Source organism: Delphinus delphis, chromosome 10 (genome assembly GCF_949987515.2).
Source record: "Delphinus delphis chromosome 10, mDelDel1.2, whole genome shotgun sequence".
Taxonomy (NCBI): domain Eukaryota; kingdom Metazoa; phylum Chordata; class Mammalia; order Artiodactyla; family Delphinidae; genus Delphinus; species Delphinus delphis.
The window spans coordinates 98,656,586-98,682,924 of record NC_082692.2 but is presented as its reverse complement, the minus strand read 5'-3'; the positions used below and the strand labels follow the sequence as shown (position 1 = coordinate 98,682,924).

The 26,339-nt window shown below is 40.8% G+C and overlaps 1 protein-coding gene across 3 annotated transcripts in view; it reads left to right on the top strand.

The window, feature by feature from the left end:
• Nucleotides 1-26,339, top strand: part of TAMM41 (TAM41 mitochondrial translocator assembly and maintenance homolog) — a 108,058-nt gene that overhangs the window by 18,469 nt on the left and 63,250 nt on the right. For 2 of the 3 annotated variants that reach the window (XM_060023070.1, XM_060023071.1), the window contains exons 5-6: nucleotides 10,176-10,321; nucleotides 25,313-25,478. In XM_060023070.1, coding sequence (XP_059879053.1) covers nucleotides 10,176-10,321; nucleotides 25,313-25,478 — 312 coding nt within the window. Of the gene's footprint in view, nucleotides 1-10,175; nucleotides 10,387-25,312; nucleotides 25,479-26,339 lie in introns of those variants that run through there. The other variant, XM_060023072.1, reaches the window with a different exon arrangement.

The following is a 26,339-nucleotide window of genomic DNA, read 5'->3' as shown; positions in this document are numbered from 1 at the left end:
GGAATTATGTTGTCAGTTATAATAATCATAAAACTTGTTACATGTTGACAAATAATGCCTGTTGAAGTTAGCAGAGTACTTAAATCAGGTGGATTCACTTGGCCCTTTACAGTCCTTAAGAAACAAAAAACACCTTCAAGCACTGTCAGTAAGAGAGAGAATGGGTTTGTTTCGATGCCAGATTGTCTGAACGCAGTCTCAGCTACTTCTAGGAATAAGACAAAGCAGTGAGGAAGTGCCAGTTGAGTGATTCTTGGAGAAAAAAATTAGAAACGGGTGTCCGGACTCTAAGTGGGAGTAAACATCCCCATTTCTGGATCCTGGTCAAAGCTGGTAAAGAAACATTTTCTCTGGGGTGAGAGTGTTAAGATTTATTCCATGACAGTCACACCATCTGTGACCTTGCAAGCAGTGTCATTGAATGACTTGCATGTTGGGGATTGACTCTTTCAGTAATTTGGAAGCATATTTCTCCAGGCTTGGCAAGCTCGAGCTTGTGCTGAAACCTCACTTGGAACTCTTTTTACTCAGTCGCTTGCTAATTTCTGAGCATGCAACACTCCTGAAGGGATGTTAATCACCAGTCATATCTAATGTTTCTGGATTACTTACTGTGTATCAGGTATTGTTCTAAGTGCTTTACATGTATTAACTCATTTAATCCTGGAAACTTGTAAACTAACAACTACTGCTGCTTCCACTTTACATTTGAGGATACCGAAACCCAGAGAAGTGAGTTGCTTGTCCTGGGTCATGTAGCCTCTAGTCCTGAGCTTGGATTAGAACACAGGCACTCTGGTTCTAGAACCCTTGCTCTTAGCCTGTCATTGTTCTACAAAGTGTCTGTGAGGCATGTGTCATTCCTGGTTTACACCTGGGACACTCTTCCCCCAGGGCCCCTTGTGTCTCGCTCCCCATTTCCGGTCAGCTTTTGCAGCTTGTGTTTTCTTCGGCGCACTTTCCATCATCTGAAGTACTGTTTATTTGTTGGGATTCTTGTCTCTGGTCTTTGTTCTACCACTTAGGATGCTGAGGGCAGACGTTTTTGCCTTGCTTTGCTCACTGTCCTCCAGTGCTTACAGTGGTACCTGACATGTACTGGGCGCTCAGTAAATACTTGATGAATGAATGGGTGGATGGTTGTGACATTGGTTCCTTCCTGAACCAGTATCGTAAATCTGATTCCTCCCCGTCCCTCCCTACACCTCTCCGTTATGTGTTCTCTACAGGAAGAGAAAATTTTATTTATTTATTTATTTTAAATAAATTTATTTATTTATTTTTGGCTGCGTTGGGTCTTCGGCATTGGGTTTTTGTTGCTGCGCGCAGGCTTTCTCTAGTTGCGGCGAGCGGGGGCTACTCTTCATTGCGCTGCGCGGGCTTCTCACTGCGGTGGCTTCTCGTTGCAGAGCACAGGCTCTAGGTGCGCGGGCTTCGCTAGCTGTGGCACGCAGGCTTCAGCAGTTGTGGCTCGCAGGCTATAGAAGGCAGGCTCAATCGTTGTGACGCATGGGCTTAGTTGCTCCGTGGCACATGGGATCTTCCCGGACCAGGGCTCGAACCCATGTCCCCTGCATTGGCAGGTGGATTCTTAACCATTGTGCCACCAGGGAAGTCCCCAAAAATTTTTATATGATTCAAATTTATATCACCAAGTACATCAGCTGTTTATTCTTATCTCATTCTCTTCCACGTGCCATGGAGGTATTTTGGGGATGTATTTCGAATGATGTGTTAGGCTGCCTCCTAGAAATACTGCCTTAGTCATCTTTTTTCAAATAAGAATTATTTTGTCCACATGCAAAAGAATGAAGTTGGACCCCCTAACATATACCCTACACAAAATTAACTCAAAATGAGTCATGGATGTAAGAGCTAAAACTGTAAGACTTTTAGAAGAGTCACTTTGGGTTATGCAGTGGTTTCTTAGGTATACACCAAAAGCACAAGCAACAAAAGAAATAGATAAATGGGACTATATACAAACTAAACTTCTGTGCTGCAGACAAAACTGTCAAGAAAGTGAAAAGGCAGCCAACAAAATGGGAGAAAATACTTAACAAATCATGTATCTGATAAGGGACTAGTATCCAGAATGTATGAAGAATTCTTAGAATGCAGTAAAAAGACAAATAACCTAATATAGAAACGGGCAAAGGACATTTTTTCAAAGAAAGTATACAAATAGCAAATAAGCACATGAAAAGATGCTCAGCGTCATTCGTAATTAGGGAAATGTCAAACAGAACCACAGAGACCCTGTTTCACACCGACTACAATGGCTATAACCAAAGTGACAGGTGAGAACAGGTGTTGACGAGGATGTGGAGAAACTGAAACCCTTGTACATTGCTGGTAGCACATAAAATGGTACAGCCGCTTTGGAAAAATAGTCTGGCAGTCCCTCAAAATATTAAGCTTAGAGTAACTATATGACCCAACAGTTATACTCCTGGGTATCTACCCAAGAGAAATGAAAACATATATCCAGACGAAAAGTCATACACAAATGTTCATAGCAGCGTTATTCATAAAAAATGGCCCCAAAGTAAAAACAACCCAAATACCCATCAACTGAGAGATGGATAACTAAAATGTGGTACATCCATCCAGTGGAATATTATTTAGTCATAAACAGGAATAAGTACTGATAAGTGCTACAACATGATAAACTTTGAAAACATTATGCTAATCATAAGAGACCATATGTTGTGCAGTTCCACTTATATAAAATGTCCAGGATAGGCAAATCTATAGAGACAGAAAGCAGATTAGTCTTTGCCTGGGGCTGGGGGTGGATGGGTGGAGGGAGAGTGACTGTTAATGGTATAGGGTTTCTTTTAGGGAGGCTGAAATGGTCTAAAATTAGATGGTTGCATAGCCCTGTGAATAAGCATGGAATTATGTAGTTGACATAGATGAATTGTATGGTGTGTGAATTACATCTCAAAAAAACCCACAACTGTTTAAAATGAGTATTATGCTGCTGTGTCGACTTCCAGTTTGGGCTCCTATTCCTGAACACTTTCACATGGGAGTCCCACGTCGTAACCTGCACTGAAATGCTCTGTTTTCATGTCACTTACCTCCTGGGCAGAGCCTGTATCTTTGTATCCCCAGAGTCCAGCACGGCTCCTGGCACTTAGAAACCACCCAGATATTTATTGAACTGAGATGACAGTGGTAGTGCAGTTAGTCTAAGAGGGGAAAGTTACCCAGTCAGTATCTTAAAAACTCAGGGCTTCCTGCACCCTCTGTCCTTGCCCTTCCCATATACACATCGTCACAACAATATCTGCTTCACTATTTACAAAGCATTTTCTAATACCTTAATCATTTGAACATAAAAGCAATTTTGTGAGGTTAGTATGACTATTACAGACATTTTTCAGAAAAGGAAACTGATTCAGAAAGGTTAAGTAACTCAACTGCAGCCACCCTGGGACATTGCCAGACTTGAGAGCCGGGGCCTTTCCACTCACACCCCTGCCTTTGTAATAACGTCCCTGACTGCTGCAGACATGCTGGAATCATAGAGCAGGCCAGCTACAGATGGGTTACAAGCCTCTGAGTTTGTCTTATTTCAAGTCAAGGAGAGGTTACCCTTTTGGTTACCCATTGAATTAGACTGGCAGTTCTCTGGCTTGAGCAATTATAAACCCACCGGTAGAGGCATAAAATAAAAGTCAGCAGTCAGTTTTTCTCAATCCCTGTATTTTGTTGTAAACATATATTTGCAGGTAAGAAAAATTGATTCCTATGATGCTGGTTCATGCTGTGCTCACGATTTTATTCATTTTGTTCTGAAGCAGCAGGTAATAAGCCCATTTGCTTGCTGTTCCCCATGGCTGAGCACAGCAATTGGAGAAATTCAATTCAGCAGACATTTATTGATGTGCCTTCCTGTGCCAGGCAGTGCGTGAGGAGCTGGCGGTTCAGGGACGAATAAGCTTCAGTCCGCGTTCTCAGAAAGTCCATGGTATTTTCCAGCTCCTTTCATTGTGGCATGCAGGCATGCAGTTGTTCTTTGGCGAGGATTTGGATTTGTATACCCTTACATTTTGGTAATGTACAGTCCCTCTCTCAGAAAGTTACTCTCTAAAATATAAGCACTTTTTGTTTGTGGAATGTACAGGGGAGAAGAAATGGCACAAATATTGAGAACTCAACAGTGATGCAATTTGATCTTTCACTTCCGAGCCAGCCTGTTAGATTCAGAGTTTGATGACATTTCGCCCCTTCAGAGATTAATAGAAGACATTTATAGGCTCTGAATAAAAGCGTAAGGATTTACACGATTGAAAGCTAACCCAGCTGCCTCTCCGTTCACATTTGCTGAGCTAGCACGTCTGTGCATCTGCGAATTTATTTTAAAATGCCAGAAGTAATGTGCCATCGTTACAGAAGTGAGGGAAATGGAGGAAAATTACGAAGTGAAGTAAAGCTATTACCTAAGACATTGCTGCCCTGATACTAAGAGGTGGCTGGGCCTTGGGCAAGCTGTCTTTGCAACCCCATCTCCTCATCATTGAAATTGAGAATAATCAGTACCTTCTTTTTTTTTAAAATTTATTTATTTTCTGCTGTGTTGGGTCTTAGTTGCTGCGCACAGGCCTTCTCTGGTTGCGGCGAGCGGAGGCTACTCTTCATTGCGGTGCACAGGCTTCTCATCTCTGTGGCTTGTCTCATTGCAGAGCATGGGCTCTAGGCTCGTGGGCTTCAGTAGTTGTGGCACGTGGGCTCAGTAGTTGTGGCTCACGGCCTCTAGAGCACAGGCTCAGTAGTTGTGGTGCACGGGCTTAGCTGCTCCGAGGCATGTGGGTTCTTCCCGGACCAGGGCTCGAATACGTATCCCCGGCTCTTATAGGCAGATTCTTAACCACTGCGCCACCCGGGAAGTCCCAATCAGTACCTTCTTTACGAGGCTTTGCCAGCCCTGAACTAGACAGCCAGTGTGAAGCACAGGCCATTAAAAAGCCCACAATAAATGTGTATCTTATTAGAGCAAACATCACCATTTTAAAATAGCCCTTTTGTCTTGTTTTTCCTGTTTTTTACAGTTGTTTCCTTCTTGTACTTCTGTATCCTGGTTTCTTAGCTGCACATTATTACATGGTCATTTTACATCTCACAGTGTGTCGTGCCTGTAATTTTTAGTGGTTGCACCCTGCTCCGTGGTAGGTGTGGGTGCACCGTTCCCCTGTCGTGGGACATTTGGTTGCTGCCAGGATTTCAGTGTTATAAATAGTGCTTCAGTGAACAGTTGTGTGTGTGGAATGTATTCAGTTGCTTCTTGTGAAACCTCAGGCGGGTTCCATCATCCCTGTGTCTCTTTTGCCTTCGTGCTCGATCGGGATAGGGCAGCATCCACCGGAGAGGACAGGTGCGTGGACAAATGAGGTAATATGACAAAGCAAATGCTCAGCGAAGTTTGCCTCCTAACCTCTGTTTGGGTTTGTTGCTTGGGGCTTCCTCTCCAGAGATGAGGTTTCATCATTCACCGCTTCCAGAAGTATGTTAGCAGTTTATAAACTCAAAAGCATTATGTGAAAGAACCAATTTCTCTACACCCTCACTAGCAGTCGTCCCAGGGTTTAACTATGTAACTCTCTTCCCTTTAAAATAATAGTGAAAAAAACAGTCTTGTCTGTATTTGAGCAGCTTGTTAGGACAGGATTCACTTGAGCTCACTGCTCTAACCAGTCCCGACCTCATCTCACAAAGGTCGGGTTCCAGAGGCTGTTTGTAACTCTTTTTCCAAAGCTTATAGTCCCCACATGCTTTCTACCAAATTGTAGTGTAAGTTGGTCCTTTGAAGCTTAAAAATCCAGTGTATTTTATTCCTTACTGAAGTACATACTGACTATTGGATATCTTTTTATTTTTCCAAACAGACCAACAGTTTGCTCTAGAAGATCTGCTGTGGCTGGTCATAATTTTGATGATTCCCTTCCCTGCTCCCAAGAAAAGAAATCGGTGAGGGTAACCACATGTCCTGGTTTGCCCAATTAATACTTGTCCTGATGACTTTGCATTGCCCACTTCACCCTCAAAAGTGACCTAGTTCGGATGATAAGTTACACTGTCACCCTCCCCCCAGGGGATTCCTCAGCAGCTGAGGTATCTGCCTGCTCTTTCCACCTCACTCCTCCCCCAGACTTCTTTCTATCTGCCCAGCAAAGGCTTCAGCCACATGGCTTTCTCCAAGCTTCCCCAGGGGTTCCTCACGTGTGCCCAGCCTCTTCTGAGTTAACGTTAGCCCAATAGGCATTCACACAAGTTTTTGCATTTCATCACTCTTTTGCCCCCATATCTTGCTGATGGTCGCCAGTGGCTTGGGCAGGGTAGGGCACTTTAAGGTTGTTTCAAAAGTTGCTCTTTATCCTTTGGAATTAGTATTTTGCAGCTCAGTTCATCCCACAGGTCAATGTAAGGATCCTCATTTCTCACCACTTGCAATTTTTTTTAACTTTAAACTGAGCGTAGTCTTTCTTCTTCTTAAACTAAATTTCATACTTTTTTTCCAGATGCTTTGGCATCATGTAGAGGCAGCCTTTTGGTGCTTTTTTTTTTATTGAAGTATAATTGACTTACAATATTATATTAGTTGCAATGTACAACACAGTGATTTTATATTTTTATACATTACAAAATGATCACCATGATAAGTCTAGCTATCATGTATCACCATACATAGTTATTACAATGTAACTGACTATATTCCCTATGCTGTATATTACATCCCTGTGACATTTCTTTTATAAATGGAAGTTTATACTTCTTACTCCCTCTCACCTATTTCACTCATCTCTCTCCCCCATCCCCTTTGGCAACCATATGTTTGTTCTCTGTATCTGTGAGTCTGTTTCAGTTTTGTTGTTTGTTTTGTTTTTCAGTTTCCACATAGAAGTGAAATCATACAGTATTTGTCGTTCTCTGGCTTATTTTGCTTAGCATAATACCCTATAGGTCAATCCATGTTGTCTCAAATGGCAAGATTTCATTCTTTTTTTATGGCTAATATTCCATTGTGTGTGTGTGTATGTGTATATATATATATCCCATCTTCTTTATCCATTCATCCATCAGTGGGCACTTAGGTTGCTTCCATATCTTGGCAGTTGTAAATAATTCTGCAGTGAACATAGGAGTGCATATATCTTTTCAAATTAGTGTTTTGTTTTCTTTGGAAAAATACCCAGAAGTGGGATTCCTGGATCATACAGTAGTTCTATTTTTAATTTTTTGAGGAACCTTCATACTGTTTTCTGTAGTGGCTGTACTAATTTACATTCCTGAATGAGGGTTCCCTTTTTTCCACATCCTTGCCAACACTTGTTACTTGTAGTCTTTTTGATGATAGCCATTCTGACAGGTGTAAGGTGGTATCTCAGTGTGGCTTTATTTTGCATTTGCCTAATGATTAGTGATTTGAGCATCTTTTCAGGTGTTTATTGGCCATCTTTATAAAACTTCTTTGGAAAAATGTCTATTCAGATCTGCAGCCCATTTTTTAATCAGGTTGTTTGGGTTTTTTTGTTGTTGAGTTGTATGAGTTGCATATATCATTTGCAAGTATCTTTTCCCATTAAGTAGACTGCTGTTTTGTTGATAGTTTCCTTTGCTGTGCAACAGCTTTTTAGTTTGATGTAGTCCCATTTGTTTATTTTTGCTTTTATGTCCCTTGCCTGAGGAGACAGAGCCCCCCAAAATATTGCTAAGACTGATATTAAAGCTCATATGGACAAAGTTTTATGGTTTCAGGTCTTATTTTTAAGTCTTTAATCCATTTCGAGTTTATTTTTGTATGTGGTATGAGAAAGAAGTCCAGTGTCATTCTTTTGCATGTAGCTATCCAGTTTTCCAGTACCATTTATTGAAGAGACTGTCTTTTCCCCATGATATATTCTTGCGTTCTTTGTCATAGATTAATTGAATGTGTAAGTGTGGGTCTATTTCTGCACTCTCTGTTCTGTTCCTTTGATCTATGTGTCTGTTTTTGTGCCTGTGCCATACTGTTTTAATTTCTGTAGCTTTGTAGTGTAATTGGAAATCAGGGAGCATGATACCTCCAGCTTTGTTCTTCTTTCTCAAGAGTGCTTTGGCTTTTTGGGGTCTTTTGTGTTTCCATATAAATTTTAGAATTATTCATTCTAGTTCTGTGAAAAATGCCACTGGTACTTTGATAGGGATTGCACTGAATCTGTAGGTTGCCTTGGGTAGTATGGTCATTTTAACAATATTAACTCTTCCAATCCATGAGCATGGTATATCTTTCCATTTGTGTAGTCTTCAGCTTATTTCATCAATGTCTTATAGTTTTCTGAGTACAAGTCCTTTACCTCCTTGGTTAGATTTATTCCTAGGTATTTTATTCTTTTTGATGGAAGTGTAAATGGGATTGTTTTCTTAATTTATCTTTCTGATATTTCATTATTAGTGTATAGAAATGCAACAGATTTCTGTATATTAATTTTGTATCCTTCAACTTAATTCATTTGTTCTAATAGCTTTTTGGTGGCAACTTTAAGATTTTCTATGTGTAGTATCATGTCATCTACGAACACTGACAGTTTTCCTTCTTCCTTTCCAATTTGGATTCCCTTTACCTCTTTTTCTTGTCTGATTGCTGTGGCTAGGACTTCCAATGCCAGGTTGAATCAAAGTGGCGACTGTGGGCATCCTTATCTTATTCCTGATCTTAGAGGAAATGCTTTCAGCTTTTCACCATTGAATATGATGTTGGCTGTATGTTTATCATATATGTCCTTTATTATGTTCAGTGTGTTTCCTCTATACCTACTTGGTTGAGAGTTTTGATCATAAATGGACGTTGAATTTTGTCAAAAACTTTTTCTGCATCAGTTGAGATGATCATATGATTTTTATTTTTCAATTTGTTAATCTGGTGTATCACATTGATTAATTTGCAGATATTGAACCATTGTTGCATCCCTAGGATAAATCCCACTTGATCATGGTGTGTGATCCTTTTAATACATTGTTAAATTTGATTTGGTGATATTTTGTTGACGATTTTTACATCTAAGTTTATCATTAATGTTGGCCTGTAATTTTCTTTTCTCTTCTTTTCTTTCTTTTTGTGGCATGTTTGTCTGGTTTTGGTATCAGGGTGATGCTGCCTGCTTGTTTGGTTTGGCATCAGGGTGATGCTGGATGTTTCCCAATCTTGGAGGAGTGGCCTTATGTAGGAGACGTCCTGTGGGTCCCAGCAGCACTCTTCCTTCTGGTCACCAGGACTATATAGGGGTGCCCCCTGTATGGGCCACATGGGCCCTTCTCTTGTGGTGGGGCTGACTTCTTTGGGCATGCTCATAGGCAGGGCTGGTCCCTGGCCCAGTTAGCTGTCAGGCCCTGCCAGTGTCATGGCCACTGGCTTGCTGGTGGTTGGGGCTTGTCCAAGGGTGATTGGCTGTAGGGCCTGGGGCTGGTTCTGACCCAGTAATGAGCAGGCCTTGTGCTAATAGGCTAGAGGGAGGACTCCAAGATGGCACTTGCCAGCACCAGTGTCCTCATGGTAGAATGAGCTCCTCAGAATGGCCACCATCAGCGTCTGTGTCCCCAGGAGTCCCAGTTGCCTCTTGGCTTCTCTAGAAGATCAGCAAGTTCACCACTTGCAATTTTTTAAATTATATCTGCTTTAAAGTTTATCTTAAATGTAAACCTTGCCCTTATCAAATATAATAAGGTTATTTATATTCATAAAGCACCTCAAAAGCCCTCACGCAAACAGCAAGAGGGCCAAGCTGAGTAAGCAGTACCAAGGACACAGCTGTGGTGAGGCACACAGCCCCCATCTCTGTGATTGGTCACAGGCAGAGTTTTGTTCACAAGATGAAAGTTTATAAATACAGAAGCTTCTGCATTGGAAAAACAAACACATATTAACCTCTCAATGGTGACTACCTTTTGTACTTAGGTAACTATATTTTAACTGCTAAAGGGCTTTGTGATTTGAGAGGCTCTCTTTCCCCCCGAACATGTGCCTGCATTTCTGGGGTACTGTGTTCCCAGTTTTAAGGTGAAAAAGCAAGTGTTTTGAATGAGAGATCCTGCCAGGTTGAACTAGTGCAGTGTCAGCTGGGGGACTGTAGTTCACAGGTCAGAATGTGAATTCGCAGTGGAAAATTCGTTTTTCTGTTTGTTTTAACCAGGTGACTTTCGGATGGTGGTTGGAGAGGATAAGGCAAAAGTGTTGAATATTGTGAAGCCCAACATAGCCCATTTTCGTGAGCTCTACGGCAGCATTCTACAGGAGAATCCCCAAGTGGTGTATAAAATCCAGCAAGGCAGCCTGGAGGTAAACTATCTGTGGGAAATCCTGTGGACTTATGTTCTTCCGTATATTTGAAATAAGGCTAAAAGGTACACAAATGACTAGTAAGTGACTAGTAATAAGAGGCTGCCTTTGGAGAAGGGGACCAAGGGCTGACATGAGGCGGGGGGAGGTGGGGACTGGTCCTCACTGTGTGTGTCTTTTTTGCCATTTGAAGTTCTTACTATGTATGTTAATTATTAATTAAAAATGAGTGAAAATAAACTCTGAAATTACCTTCTTTCCATCCCCAAGCCCACCTGCCTCCCCAGAGGTAGCCTTATTAACAGTTTGGCATGTTTTCTTCCAGATCTTGTTGCATGTACTTTTCTATGTATTTGTACATATACACATGTATGAAGCAGTTTGGTCTTTTTTGTTTGGTTTTATTTTACATAAATGTATTCATACAGGTTATTCTGAAGCTTGTTTTTTCCCCACTTGTTATATGTATCATGTCTTGGAACTTTTCTTTGATACATCAAACAAAACTTTCTTTCAAGGCATTCTTCAAAATATTAAATTTTTTGAAAAGAAAAATCAAAGAGCCTTTCCTTTGAGAAAAGTAATTTGGATTTAAGATTTTTTAAACTATAGAATTCATAGTTTTTGATCTTTAAGTTAAGGAATACTATTTTACTTTTTTAATGCTCTTCCTCTTCCACATAATAGGGGCAACCAATATTATGTTGAATGACAAGTTAATGGCATTTCTAGAACTGAAAGGAAACTTTAAAAAAGTAGGAATTATTTTAAATGTAATGTTGGAGGATAACATGAGTGCCCAGAATACCCACCACTCAGGTTAACAGATTTTGCCATGTTTGCTTTAGATTGAGGTATTTTGTTTTTAATTTTTACTTTTCTTAAAGTAATGCATACATATTGTTTAAAAACCAGGTGGCACCCCAAGGTTTGTAACAAAAAGCAGCAGTTCCCTGCCGTACACCTTCCTACTTGTCTGTGCTACTTCCCAGAGCAACTGCTTTCGTCTCCTTCACTGATTCTTCTTACGTTTACCTCCATATTTCTAAGTAATATGGTTTGATTGTTATTCTTGATTTTTTTCAACTTGTACTTTATTTTTGTCATCTTTCTATGGAAAATGAGGATTTTTTACTCTCTTATGCACCGCAATCAACACACATACATTCTCTCTCTCTCTTTCTCTCTCTCCTCCTCTCCCCACCCCCCACCCCCACTCCTCCACCGCTTATGCTCCATGTATAGTTATTACATAATTTTGGGTTAGGGTAATAGTCGATATTTACTTTATTGTGACACATAACTTTCTTCATTGCTAAGATATACTACTATGAAATTTCCTTTCCTGTACAACTTTGTTTTTCTTGGAGTTAATCCACTGTCTCATTTTTTTCACTTGCTTAGTTTCTACATACCTGTAACTAATTCACCCTCAAATTCTGCTACAGACCTGTAGAACATCTTCCACTGTAGACAAACACATCACGTGTGTTCTCTGTTTCTTACTGTTCTTGGGGACGTTCTTCCTGGAGCCCTGTGTCCCCTGTTCCTTTCGGGTATGATTCCATTCTAGGCTTGATGCACAGCTCTTCTCCTGAAACTTTCTTTCATTAATACCCAAGAATTTCTTCCCCTCTCCTTTGCAAGTTTTTGGTTTACTGGATCTTTTCCTCTTTCACAGTTTACACTTTAATTTTGATGAAGTATACCTTTTAGTACTTCCTAACATAGGTTGTGAAGGACGTAAATTTTTTGAGACCATGTACATCTGAAAATTCTACCCTCACACTGATTGATAGTTTGAGCTAGATATCAAATTCTAGGCTGGAAGTAATTTTCCCTCAGAAGTTTTAAGTCATAGCTTCCTTTATTCTAGCTTCTAGAGTTGCATTCAGAAGTCCCACACTAGAGACTGTCATACAGAGTGAAGTAAGTCAGAAGGAGAAAAACAAATATCATATATTAACACATGTAGGTGGAACCTAGAAAAATGGTACAGATGAACCAGTTTGCAGGGCAGAAGTTGAGACACAGATGTAGAGAACAAACGTATGGACACCAAGGGGGGAAAACCGCGGTGAGGTGGGGATGGTGGTGTGCCGAATTGGGCAATTGGGATTGACATGTATACACTGATGTCTATAAAATTGATGACTAATAAGAACCTGCAGTATAAAAAAACAACAAACAAACAACTAATACTAAACTTTCTTTGGGTTATTTGTATGGAAATATGTTAATATAAATGTTTCAGACATGACATGAAATTTCTAAAAATCTTATATGTTTTGGTATAATGTTATAAGTCATAATTCTAGTTATTACTTTAAAATGTATATCTCAGAGATAACTAAATTTCCTTGTCAGTTGCATTATTATGAACTTTCATCAAATCTTTAACCGTGGTCATTTTTAAGTCTTTTGTCATTTACAGACAGTTCTGGGTGTACTCTGATGCTTTTGCAAAAATGTTCCTATAAAAGGGTTTCATCTTCAAGGAATTCATAGAAAAGGCTCTGACAAGTACAGGTTTCTGGTAACTGACTGTACTGCTGAACTGAATGAATAAGCATTTTCAGAGCTCTAATGGAAAACTGATGAATTCATAAAAGTGCTAACAAAAATCAAGAATGAAAAAAAAATTAATTACATGGGACTGAGTGAACTGATGAGGATGATTATAATTTTTGTGACTTTCTGTTTGAATTAAAAAAATAAAATGTCCAACACTATTCAGATTCCCTATCCTTTGGATGTGACCTTTTTTATCTCTCTGACAGTATTTAGGATCTTTTCCTTTTTTCCAGTATTCTTAAATTTCATGATGATTTGCCTTTGTCTTTGTGTGTATGTTTTTCATTTATTTTTAAAATTACTATTAGTTTTATGGCTGCACCATGCAGCTTATGGGATCTTAGTTCCCCACCCAGGGATCAAACCCTTGCCCCCTGCAGTGGAAGCGTGGAGTCCTAACTGGTGGAATGCCAGGGAATTCCCATGTTTTTCATTTATTAGTCTGGCATTTCATGAGCCTCTTTTGGAAATTCACGAGCTTCAGTTCTAGGAAATTTTCTTTTATAATTTCTGTAATGAAATTTTCTTTCATCATTTCTTCATATCCATTTTCTTAGCTTGTTCTTTCTAGAATTCCTGTTAGTTGGTTGTTGGACCTCCTTGTTCGATTATTTCTTTCCCTCATTCCTGTTTCTTTGGGTTTTTGTTCTGTTTTCCAGAAGAATTGTTTGAATCAATCTTCTAACACTTCTTTTGAATTTTTAATTTCCTCTGAATGTTCTTTTTTATAGCATCCTGTTCTTGTATGAATGCATTATCTTTCCTCATCTCTTTAATGATCTTTATTAAAATTTTTGAAGTTTTTTCTTGCTCTCTATATTGTCTCTGTTTCTCTTAGTTCCTTTTTTTCTATGGATTCACTCTCATCTGTTGTGTTAGAAGCTTTTCTCAAATGTTTGCACATCCTTTGTGGCCTGTATTTTAAAGAGCAAGGCAGTTTAAAAAATGCAGACTGGGAGTTCTTTGTGATGGATAGAGCATGTCAGCTAGTGAGTTTCACTATAGGATTTGGGACAAGGACCTGACTGTTTCATTGGAGGACCCCAAGTTTCAGTATTTGTAGAATTTCTCCAAAGAGACATCATCTACTCTCTGGTTAGAGGATAGGGAAAGATAATGTGCCTAGCTGCCAACTTTTAGAAACTGAGCAAGGGAAAACAGCTGGGAATTTCCTTTAACTGTGAAAATAAACTTCCAAGGCCCTCAGTTTGGCCTCTGAAAGCCTGGATGATCTATGTTCTAACTGGCTTCTTATTGTGGGGAAATGCACAAGAATAAGATGAGTGGGCTGAGCTTCAGTTCCCAGAGATGCATCTAATCTTAAAGCTGCCACTGATACCCATCTTCTCCCGCCTCTGCTGCCCATTCCAAATTCCCCTCACCCTTTCTAGCATTTAGGCTGGTCTAGCTAGGTGAGGTGGCCCAGACCCTCATCCCTGAGGAGTCTGAGACTCTGGTCACCATGCCCATCTCCGACTGTAGCTACTACACTTTCCATTTACCATCAAAGTTGGGCAAGAGGTAATAAGAGATGTGTACCAGCAGCCCTACCTCCTGATGGTCAGGTTTAATTATTTCTACCAGTATGGTGATTCATTTCTTTGTCTTCTGGACTTCTTGTCTGCCAATTCTAAAGTGATTGGATGGCAGTTATAGCTTTAAGTTTGTTTGTTTGTTTTTAATTAGTTATCCATTTTGTACATATTCGTGTATATATGTCAATCCCAATGTCCCAATTCATCACACCACCACCACCCCCTGTGACTTCCCCCCCTTGGTATCCATACTTTTTGTTCTCTACATCTGTGTCTCTATTTCTGCCCTGCAAACCGGTTCATCTGTGCCATTTTTCTAGGTTCCATATATATGCATTAATATATGATATTTCTTTTTCTATTTCTGACTGACTTCACTCTGTATGACAGTCTCTAGGTCCATCCACGTCTCTACAAATGACCCAATTTCATTCCTTTTTATGGCTGAGTAATATTCCATTGTATATATGTACCACATCTTCTTTATCAATTCGTCTGTTGATGGGCATTTAGGTTGCTTCCATGACCTGGCTATTGTAAATAGTGTTGTAGTGAACATTGAGGTGCATGTGTCTTTTTGAATTACTGTTTTCTCTGGGTATATGCCCAGTAGTGGGATTGCTGGTTCATATGGTAATTCTGTTTTCAGTTTTTTAAGGAACCTGCATACTGTTTTCCATAGTGGCTGTATCAATTGACATTCCCACCAGCAGTGCAAGGGGGTTCCCTTTTCTCCACATCCTCTCCAGCATTGATTGATTGTAGATATTCTGATGATACCCATTCTAACTGTGTGAGGTGATACCTCATTGTAGTTTTGATTTGCATTTCTCTAATAATTAGTGATGTTGAGCAGCTTTTCATGTGCTTCTTGGCCATCTGTATGTCTTCTTTGGAGAAATGTCTATTTAGGTCTTCTACCCATTTTTTATAGGGTTGTTTGTTTTTTTAATATTGAGCTGCATGAGCTGTTTATATATTTTGGAGACTAATCCTTTGTCCGTTGATTCATTTGCAAATATTTTCTCCCATTCTGAGGGTTGTCTTTTCGTCTTGTTTATGTTTTCTTTGCTGTGCAAAAGCTTTGACGTTTCATTAGGTCCCATTTGTTTATTTTTGGTTTTATTTCCATTTCTCTAGGAGGTGGGTCAAAAAAGATCTTGCGCTGATTTATGTCAAACAGTGTTCTTCCTATGTTTTCCTCTAAGAGTTTTATAGTGTCTGGTCTTACATTTAGGTCTCTAATCCATTTTGAGTTTCTTTTTGTGTATGGAGTTAGGGAGTGTTCTGATTTCATTCTTCTACATGTAGCTGTCCAGTTTTCCCAGCACCACTTATTGAAGAGACTCTTTTCTCCATTGTATATCCTTGCCTCCTTTGTCATAGATTAATTGACCATAGGTGTGTGGCTTTCTATCTTGTTCCATTGATCTGTATTTCTGTTTTTGTGCCAGTGCCAGTACCATATTGTCTTGATTACTGTAGCTTTGTAGTATAATCTGAAGTCAAGGAGTCTGATTCCTCCAGCTCCGTTTTTTCCCTTCAAGACTGCTTTTGCTATTCGGGATCTTCTGTGTCTCCATATGAATTTTAAGGTTTTCTTATTCTAGTTCTGTAAAAAATACCATTGGTAATTTGATAGGGATTACATTGAATCTGTAGATTGCTTTGGGTAGTATAGTCATTTTCCATGTTCCTGGATTGGAAGAATATTGATTCTTCCAATCCAAGAACATGCTATATCTATCCAACTGTTTGTATCATCTTTAATTACTTTCACCAGTGTCTTATAGTTTTCTGCGTACAGGTCTTTTGTCTCCCTAGGTAGGTTTATTCCTAGGTATTTTATTATTTTTGTTGCAGTGGTAAATGGGAGTGTTTCCTTAATTTCCCTTTCAGATTTTTCATCATTAGTGTATAGGAATGCAAGAGATTTCTGTGCATTAATTTTGTATCCTGCAACGTTACCAAGTTCACTGATTAGCTCTATTAGTTTTCTGGTGACATCTTTAGGATTCTCTATGTGTAGTATCATGTCATCTGCAAACAGTGACAGTTTTACTTCTTCTTTTCCAATTTGTATTCCTTTTATTTCTTTTTTCTTCTCTGATTGCCGTGGCTAGGACTTCCAAAGCTATATTGAATAGGAGTGGCGAGAGTGGATATCCTTGTCTTGTTCCTGATCTTAGAGCAAATGCTTTCAGTTTTTCGCCATTGAGAATGATGTTTGCTGTGGGTTTGTCGTATATGGCCTTTATTATGTTGAGGTAGGTTCCCTCTATGCCCACTTTCTGGAGGGTTTTTATCATAAATGGGTGTTGAATTTTCTCAAAAGCTTTTTCTGCATCTATTGAGATCATATGGTTTTTATTCTTCAAATTGTTAATAATGGTGTATCACATTGATCGATTTGCATATATTGAAGAATCCTTGCATCCCTGGGATAAATCCCACTTGATCATGGTGTATGATCCTTTTAATGTGTTGTTGGATTCTGTTTGCTAGTATTTTGTTGAGGATTTTTGCATCTGTATTCATCAGTGATATCGGTCTGTAATTTTCTTTTTTTGTAATATCTGTGTCTGATTTGGGTATCAGGGTGATGGTGGCCTTGTAGAATGAGTTTGGGAGTGTTCCTTCCTCTGCAATTTTTTGGAAGAGTTTGAGAAGGATGGGTGTTAGCTCTTCTGTAAATGTTTGATAGAATTCACCTGTGAAGCCATCTGGTCCTGGACTTTTTTTCTTGGAAGATTTTTAATCACAGTTTCAATTTCATTACTTGTGATTGGTCTGTTCAGATTTTCTGTTTCTTCCTGGTTCAGTCTTGGAAGGTATACCTTTCAAAGAATTTGTCCATTTCTTCCAGGTTGTCCATTTTATTGGCATAGAGTTGTTTGTAGTTGTCTCTTAGGATGCTTTGTATTTCTGCGGCATCTGTTGAAACTTCTCCTTTTTCATTTCTAATTTTATTGATTTGAGTCCTCTCCTCTTTTTCTTGCTGAGTCTAGCCAGTGGTTTATCAATTTTGTTTATCTTCTCAAAGAACCAGCTTTTAGTTTTATTGATCTTTGCTATTGTTTTCTTTGTTTCTATTTCATTTATTTCTGCTCTGATCTTTATGATTTCTTCCTTCTACTAACTTCGGGTTTTGTTTGTTCTTCTTTCTCTAGTTCCTTTAGGTGTAAGGTTAGATTGTTTATTTGAGATTTTTCCTGTTTCTTGAGGTCGGCTTGTATTGCTCTAAACGTCTCTCTTAGAACTGCTTTTGCTGCATCCCGTAGATTTTGGATCGTCGTGGTTTTGTTGTCATTTGTCTCTAGGTTTTTTTTGATTTCCTTTTTTATTTCTTCAGTGATCTCTTGGTTATTTAGTAATGTATTGTTTAGCCTCCATGTGTTTGTGTTTTTTACGGTTTTTTCCCTGTAATTGATTTCTCATCTCATAGCATTGTGGTCAGAAAACATACTTGATATGATTTCAAAATTCTTAAATTCACTGAGGCTTGATTTGTGACCCAAGATGTGATCTATCCTGGAGAATGTTCCATGTGCACTTGAGAAGAAAGTGTAATCTGCTGTTTTTGGATGGAATGTCCTATAAATATCAATTAAATCTATCTGGTCTATTGTGTCATTTAAAGCTTGTGTTTCCTTTTAATTTTCTGTTTGGTTGATCTGTCCATTGGTGTAAGTGAGGTGTTAAAGTCCCCCACTATTATTGTGTTACTGTCGATTTCCTCTTTTATAGCTGTTAGCAGTTGCCTTATGTTGAGCTGCTGTTATGTTGGGTGCATATATGTTTATAGTTGTTATATTCTCCTGTTGGATTGATCCCTTGATCATTATGTAGTGTCCTTCCTTGTGTCTTGTAACATTCTTTATTTTAACATCTATTTTATCTGATATGAGTATTGCTACTGCAGCTTACTTTTGATTTCCATTTGCATGGAATATCTTTTTCCATCCCCTCACTTTCAGTCTGTATGTGTCCCTAGCGGGTCTCTTGTAGACGGCATATACATGGGTCTTGTTTTTGTATCCCTTCAGCGAGCCTGTGTCTTTTGGTTGGACCATTTAATTCATTCACGTTTAAGGTAATTATCGATATGTATGTTCTTATTACCATTTTCTTAATTTGGGGGGGTTTGTTTTTGTAGGTCCTTTTCTTCTCTTCTGTTTTCACTTAGAGAAGTTCCTTTAGTTGTAGAGCTGGTTGTAGAGCTGGTTTGGTGGTGCTGAATTCTCTTAGATTTTGCTTGTCTATAAACCTTTTGATTTCTCCATCAAATCTGAATGAGATACTTGTTGGGTAGAATAATCTTGGTTGTAGGTTCTTCCGTTTGATCACTTTAAATATATCATGCCGCTCCCTCTGGCTTGTAGAGCTTCTGCTGAGAAATCAGCTGTTAACCTTAGAGTTCCATTGTATGTTATTTGTCATTTTTCCCTTATTGCTTTCAATAATTTTTCTTTGTCTTTAATTTTTGTCAGTTTGATTACTATGTGTCTTGGTGTGTTTCTCCTTGGGTTTGTCCTGCCTGGGACTCTCTGCGCTTCCTGGACTTGGGTGGCTATTTCCTTTCCCATGTTAGGGAAGTTTTCGACTATAATCTCTTAAAATATTTTCTCAGGTGTTTTCTCTCTCTCTTCTCCTTCTGGGACCCCTATAATGCAAATGTTGTTGCGTTTAACGTTGTCCCAGAGGTCTCTTAGGCTGTCTTCGTTTCTTTTCATTCTTTTTTCTTTATTCTGTTCCATGGCAGTGAATTCCACCATTCTGTCTTCCAGGTCACTTGTCCATTCTTTTGCCTCAGTTATTCTACTATTGATTCCTTCTAGTGTATTTTTCATTTCAGTTATTGTATTGTTCATTTCTGTTTGTTTGTTCCTTAAATCTCCTAGGTCTTTGTTAAACATTTCTTGAGTCTTCTCGATCTTTGCCTTCATTCTTTTTCTGAGGTCCTGGATCATCTTTACTATCATTATTCTGAATTCTTTTTCTGGAAGGTTTCCTATCTCCGCTTCATTTAGTTGTTTTTCTGGGGTTTTATCTTGTTGCTTCATCTGGTACATAGCCCTCTGTGTTTTCGTCTTGTCTATCTTTCTGTGAATGTGGTTTTTGTTCTACAGGCTGCAGGATTGTAGTTCTTGTTGCTTCTGCTGTCTGCCCTCTCATAGCTTTAAGTTTAATAGGATGCTTCCTGTGTCCTCTGGGAGAAGCATTTCTTCTTTTGAAACTAGGATTTCTAGACGCACAGTCCTAAAGTTGTGGAGGTGGGAAGCACAGATTGCCCAGGTGGTCCCTGGGAATGACAGTAAGCAAGGCTGTTTCTCCTTTTACCCCGTGGTTCCCAGACTCATGCAGTCTAGCAGGTGGGAACATAGTACTCTATAACGGCCATGAATTTAGGGTATATACTGTGCCCCGCTCTCACAGGGTATCATCTCTAAGCTGTTGCTCAGCTCTTCTTCAAAGCTCTTTCATTGGGTTTTTCAGTAGTGACACCATTGACATTTTAGGCTGAATAATTCTTTGTTGTAGGGGCCAAAAATGTCCCCCTTTTGAGAACTACTGCTCTCCCAGGCTGGCAGCTCTGGCACACTGTGTGGTAGGAACAGTGGAGCCGTGATCCTGTGTCCGTCCTGCACCTGTGCCCTGTGAGCCCTGTACAGTGGTATTGGCTGAGTCCTGTGGGCAGGAAAGGCAAGCCCATGCTTAGAATATGAGTCACTTCCAGGCAAGAGGAGTTGCTGCCCGTTCCCAGGTGGAAGGGATCCAGTGTAGTCAACTTATCACCAAGTGGCTGGTTAGTCTCAGGAGATGGTCGTGTTATGAGGATCTCAGTGTTGGCCTCTGTTGCTGTCAGGATAGACTTTCAACCACAGCAGTGGCTCAGTCAGCCTTGGTGAGTAGAAGCCCCTGATATTGGATCTGGGCAGAGCCTCTGTCTCTCCCGCCCACTACTCCTGCTACAAGCCGTTATGCCATCACTGGGATGAAAGAGCCTGTTGAATCAACTGGCTAAATTGTTCTTTTGGTTGTTGTTGCTTCTTCTGTGTTGGATGCTCTCAGATGGAAGCATTAACGTACAATACAAAGATCTTCATACTTTGTGTCCCCTCCCATAGGTCCATCCACATGCCTCTTCCCCCCAGATCCTGTCTTCCACCTTCTAATCTTCTTCCTTTTAGGTCCCTAACCAACCAGTGAACCATTGTCCACTCTTTGAGTCTTTGTATATTCTTATCTTGGGCCACTTTTCCATGTAAAGTGGGTAACCAGCTGTGCCACCTGCAGCGTACTCACTGGGACGATGGCTCCTCATCAGTGTCTTCCAGGGCCATCCCTGGGTGCGGCTGTGATGCATCATTTTCACCCCGTACATACTACAAGCCAAGTCATCCATGAAGCAAGCCCATCCTTTATCCTCCTCCAAAAGCCTCCTTGTAGCCGTGTGCATGAGCCGGTGGAGAAGTAGAACATTATGTGCTGGTGCAACAGTGGAAATGATGGGGGTCTGGGTTTCCTGTTTGTGCAGCTGACTTGTGCCCTCTGGCCTTGCGCATGTCCAATGCTGGTGTATCTCTTAACGTCCTACAGTGGATTGCTCTTGAGCTTCGTGCCCTTATGACTTGGTGAATCTGGCAGATCCCAGTTCATAATGGGCAGTTCTTGACACATGGTCATTTGATGTCCCATGGTTAGAAGCTCTGTCTCTGCCAGGGTGTAGCATCTAGGAGCTGATTTCAAATGGTGTGTGGTTCTTCACTACAGATGGCGTGGCCTTGCTCCAGAACCCTAGCAGTCTCCATTGTGATCTCCCACTGGGAGCCCACTGTAACTTTCCCTGGCTTCTCTGAACACTGAGGAGGCCTTTAGTACCATAGTTTACAGGGAGGTGTGGCCACGTGGTGGAGGGCTGCTTACCCTGCTGCCTGTATCTATCGCAGAGCTCGTTTTCGCTCTTGCCGCTCGCAGACCTTGCATCCTTTTATATCGCTGGGTAAATGGCTCTGAGCATTATTCCCAAGTGTGGAATACGCTGCATCTAGGACCTGAAGAGGCCTATCAGGCAGTGTGCTTCCTTCTTAGTGGCGAGAGGTCCGAGATGCCCTAAGTTGATCTTTACTTTGGAGAGGCTGTCCCAGAGCTCCAGGTCACTTGACCCCTAAACTCCTCCCTGATGTGGTGTGCTCCTCACAATTCATGAGGTGTATCTTCTCCCCGCTGGGGTGCATATATCTACCAAGGCCCCCAGTGTACTTGCCCTTTAGCGCTCACCAGGTGACAGCAGCAACGTGTCATTGATGTAGTGGACCAATGAGATTATACAGAATATCCAAACAGTCTGGTTTTCTTTGAATATCTTATGACAGGGTGGGGGAGTTAACACGGCCCTGAGGCAGGTGGTAAGCACTCTGGTCTGTCCTGTGCGGCCGCGAGCTGCTCCTCATCCTCCTTGCTCTGTGGATGGCAGAGAATGCGCTCGCCAGGCCTGTGGCCCCGTCCAGACACCTGAGGCTCTGCTGATACGCTTCAGCAGACTTCCCACATCTGCCACAGCCGGTACAGCAGGGCTTCTACTTGGCTGAGTTTGTGGTGGTCTGCTACCATCTGCCAGAGTCCATTTGGATTTTGTGAAGGCCAGACTCAGTGGAGACATGATGGGACCGTCAGCTCTAGTATTAGTCAGGGTTCTCCAGAGAAACAGGACCAATAGGATATATAGAGAAAGATTTATTTTAGGGAATTAACTCACAGAGTTGTGAGGGTTGGCAAGTTTGAAATTTGCAGGGCGAGCCAGCAGGCCGGAGACCCAGGGAAGAGTGTGTTGTACTCTTGAGCCCGAGGGCAATCTGGAGGCAGACTTCCTTCTTCCTCAGGAAACTTTAGTCTTTTTTCATAAGGCCTTCAACTGGCTGGATGAGGCCCATCCATATTAACGGGGGTCATCTGCTACTCAAAGTCTACTGGCTTAAAAAGATACCTTTACAGTAACATCTGGACTAAAGTTTAACCAAGCAACTAGGCCCTATAGCCTAGCCAAGTTGACATACAAAATTAAACATCACACCCCTGCATCCTGCAGGTCTATAGGTGGCATTAATCTCTGCCATTCCTCCTGTGATGTGGTTTTGTTTTTTCATTACTCTTTTGGCCAGGGGGTGAGAACGGCAGCTTCAGAGGCTTCCACTTGGCCTTGTACCCTGTGATAGCTCCAAAATGCTGTCTGAGAATGCTTTCTAGGACCACTCTTGGTACCAGTTGTGTAGGATCAGGATTGGGGAGATTAGAAACAAAGACTCCATCTGATCCTGTGATGGCACTGTGGAGCTCGATGGCCCTTCCTAGCCGTCCCCACCTGGGGCAAAGAGACCAGGCCTTTGTCCTCCTGCATTTTCCAGTCTTTGGCTACAGGCAGCTCCCTTTGCCTGAGGACAGTTGTGGGAGGAACTCTGAGGGAGGGAGTCAGCCAACTTTCCCAGCAGCTGGCAGAATGAGTACCTTGCCCCAAAGCCAGGATGTGGTCGGTGCAAGGCAGCATCCACTATCATATGCCCATATCTGCTTTTTTAAAACATCAGCCTTATTGAGATATAATTTACATACTGTAAAATTCGGTGGTTTTTAGTCTGTTTACACAGTTGTGCAACCATCACCACAATCTAGTTTTACAGCATTTTCATCACTCCAGAAAGCAACCCCATGCCCAGTAGCAGCACCTAGCTTCCCCTCCCGGCAGGCAGCCACTAATCTACTTTCTGACTCCGCGGATTCGCCTCTTCTAGATACTTCCTGTAAATAGAATCATAGAACATGTGGTCTTCTCCATGTCTGCTTTTAAAATGCAATTTGACTCATAATTTAACTGAATGCTTTCACTTTTGTGTTTTAATGAGAATTGAAGAGTAAGGATAATTAAAATTTTGCAATTTATTTGAACATGTCACCTAATATTTTGTCTTGGAACACATGCTTTCAAACAAAAAACTCCAGTGCATTCTTTTCCTCAAGAGAAAGCAGTGGCAAATAACTGTTTTCTAATTCCTCATATTACTCAGCCATTTTGGCATCTCTAAAATTCCTGGAAGTCTCATAGGTAAAGCCTTGAAATATAAGATCCTAGTGACTAATCTCAATACTTGGCCCCAAAATATGAGTCTATAAATGTCATTTCTAGCATCTTTTACAGAAATATTCACATTTTTTGTCATTTATCTAGCCAAAGCTAAGTGGAGGTTGAATCCTGTGAATTTAGGACCATCTCCATGATAAATATGAAATATTTAGGTTAAAAAAACCTTTACCTTATTGAAGCCACTATATAATAGCATTTTCTTCTTTTTTGCATAGATTTATAGATAAAACTAGAAAATCTAGACATTGGCATATACTCAGTAAATATTTGTTGAATGAAAAAGTGGTAGAATGAATGAATTCTAATTATTAAGAAAGTTGGTCATATCTGGAAAATCCAAATCTAAAATTTAATACATTCATGTATCTATTCTTTTTTCTTACTGTTCTCTTAAAGTTAAAACCTAAACGCTTGTTGAAAGAATACAAGACAGATTCTTACTGGGAGAATAATGTGCTGAGCTGCTGAGGGCAGTGGTGCTGCTTTTCACCTTGGCAGGGAGTCATATGTTTACATGATTTTGGAAAACTTTAGTTCCATGACGTAAAATATATTAGACTAGGAGTTAGGGAAGCTGGGTGTGGGCTTGGCTCTATGGATAACTTTTGATTCACAGGTTTCCAAGTAAAGTCTAATGCATAGTTTTATATATGCTTTATTTCTGTATTTTTCTTTAAATTTGATGTATTTTAGAATACACTGGGAACAGAAACCATTGGTATAACTTACTGCTGTTTAAGAAATAATGACAACTAAGCTTTATTGGTGCAGTTATTCATCCTCTTATTCAACCGATGTTTTTTGAGTACTTACTATGTGCCACGGGATTAAAAGTGAAAAAAGATTAGTCTCTGTCATCAGTTTATTCCTACAGTTTATGAAATACAGCATGGTACATAAAAGGCCCTACAGACAGGAGACGCGAATTTAGATCCCACTCTCTGATTGGCTGCATGTTACTGGCTATGTTACTTTGTGCCCCTGTGTTTAAAATGAGTACATGGGGAACTTCCCTGGTGGCACAGAGGTTAAGAATCCGCCTGCCAATGCAGGGGACACGGGTTCAAGCCCTGGTCTGGGAAGATCCCACATGCCGTGGAGCAACTAAGCCCAGGCGCCACAACTACTGAGCCTGCGCTCTAGAGCCCATGAGCCACAACTGCAGGGCCCACATGTCACAACTACTGAAGCCCGCGCGCCTAGAGCCCATGCTCCACAACAAGAGAAGCCACCGCAATGAGAAGCCCACGCACTGCAACGAAGAGTAGCCCCCGCTCGCCGCAACTAGAGAAAGCCCGCGCGCAGCAACGAAGACCCAACATAGCCAAAAATAAATAAATAAATAAATAAATAAAATTTAAATAAATAAATAAAAGAAAATGAGTACTTGGGTGAGCCGGTGTGTCGATGAATTTTAGCTGAAATTTTACTTTCTTTAACTACCGGATTTAGAACAAATAGAAATTTTAAAACTGAGAGTCAAAAGTTGATTCTTGAAAGAAATTTCTATTCTTAAGTACAAGTAGAATATCATAGGAAAAGAATTAACTTGTTCGAAGGAACTTAGAATCCTTAACACCTAGGCATTCAGTTTCAGAAAGGAGAAAGTCTCCTTAGCACCTGCCTAGTCTACTAGGTGTGAGTTCATATATGTTCATGTGGTTTTAAGGAGAAGCCATGTGCTTTGAATATTTATAGAATTCAAAGCACTTTCCATAGACATCATCTTTTTTTTTTCCTTAGATCGATAAAAGCCCAGAAGGACAGTTCACTCAACTAATGACATTGCCCAAAACCTTACAGCAACAAATAAATCATATTATGGACCCTCCTGGAAAAAACAGAGATGTGGAAGAAACTTTATTGCAAGTGGCTCATGACCCCGACTGTGGAGACGTGGTGCGTCTAGGTACGTGCATGAATCTGACGGGGAGGAAGTGTTGGCTGGAGGGGGTCGGGGGGAGCAAACTTTGTGGCTGAGACGGGTTCTCTATTCTTTCTTGCCTAGTGAGATGGAGAGAGAGATTTCCTCTCAGAATAAGAAAGCACTAACAGTCTGGGGGTTTTCTCAACCAAATTCTTGTTTGTTTGAAGTAGGGTGCTGAAAGTACTTCTATTTTCAGATCCCTGGGTCCTAAATCACTGACAGAGAGGGAAACAATGATTCTTTTGGTCCCAAGGGCATAATGTTTAGAAGTTATTTCAAAGACATGTGTTTGTTCCTCACGGTGGTCTGAGGAGGATGGAGACTGGTGATTTTTTTTTTTTTTTTTTTTTTTTTTTATTGTGGTACGCGGGCCTCTCACTGTTGTGGCCTCTCCCGTTGCGGAGCACAGACTCCGGACGCGCAGGCTCAGCGGCCATGGCTCATGGGCCTAGCCGCTCCGCGGCATGTGGGATCTTCCCGGCCCGGGGCACAAACCCGCGTCCCCTGCATCAGCAGGGGAACCCTCAACCACTGCGCCACCAGGGAAGCCCGAGACTGGTGACATTTTTAATGCTTTTATAACATCAAGAACACCACTCTCCTCGGCCGACGCCCCCTCGGTGTGGCTCCTGTGTGCACAGTAGGTCTGCTCCAACATGGCCCCTGTTCCTCACGTCATCCCCAATGTGGACCAAAAATCTGAGCCTGATCTTCAGAGACTTGCTGCCTTTTGAGGTGTTACAGGTAATTTACAAGGTCAGTCAGTAAGTAAGGAAATCATGAAATTGAAAATGATGCCCTCCCTCAGATGAGCACACCGTTTACTGTTGAGTACGTATTTGC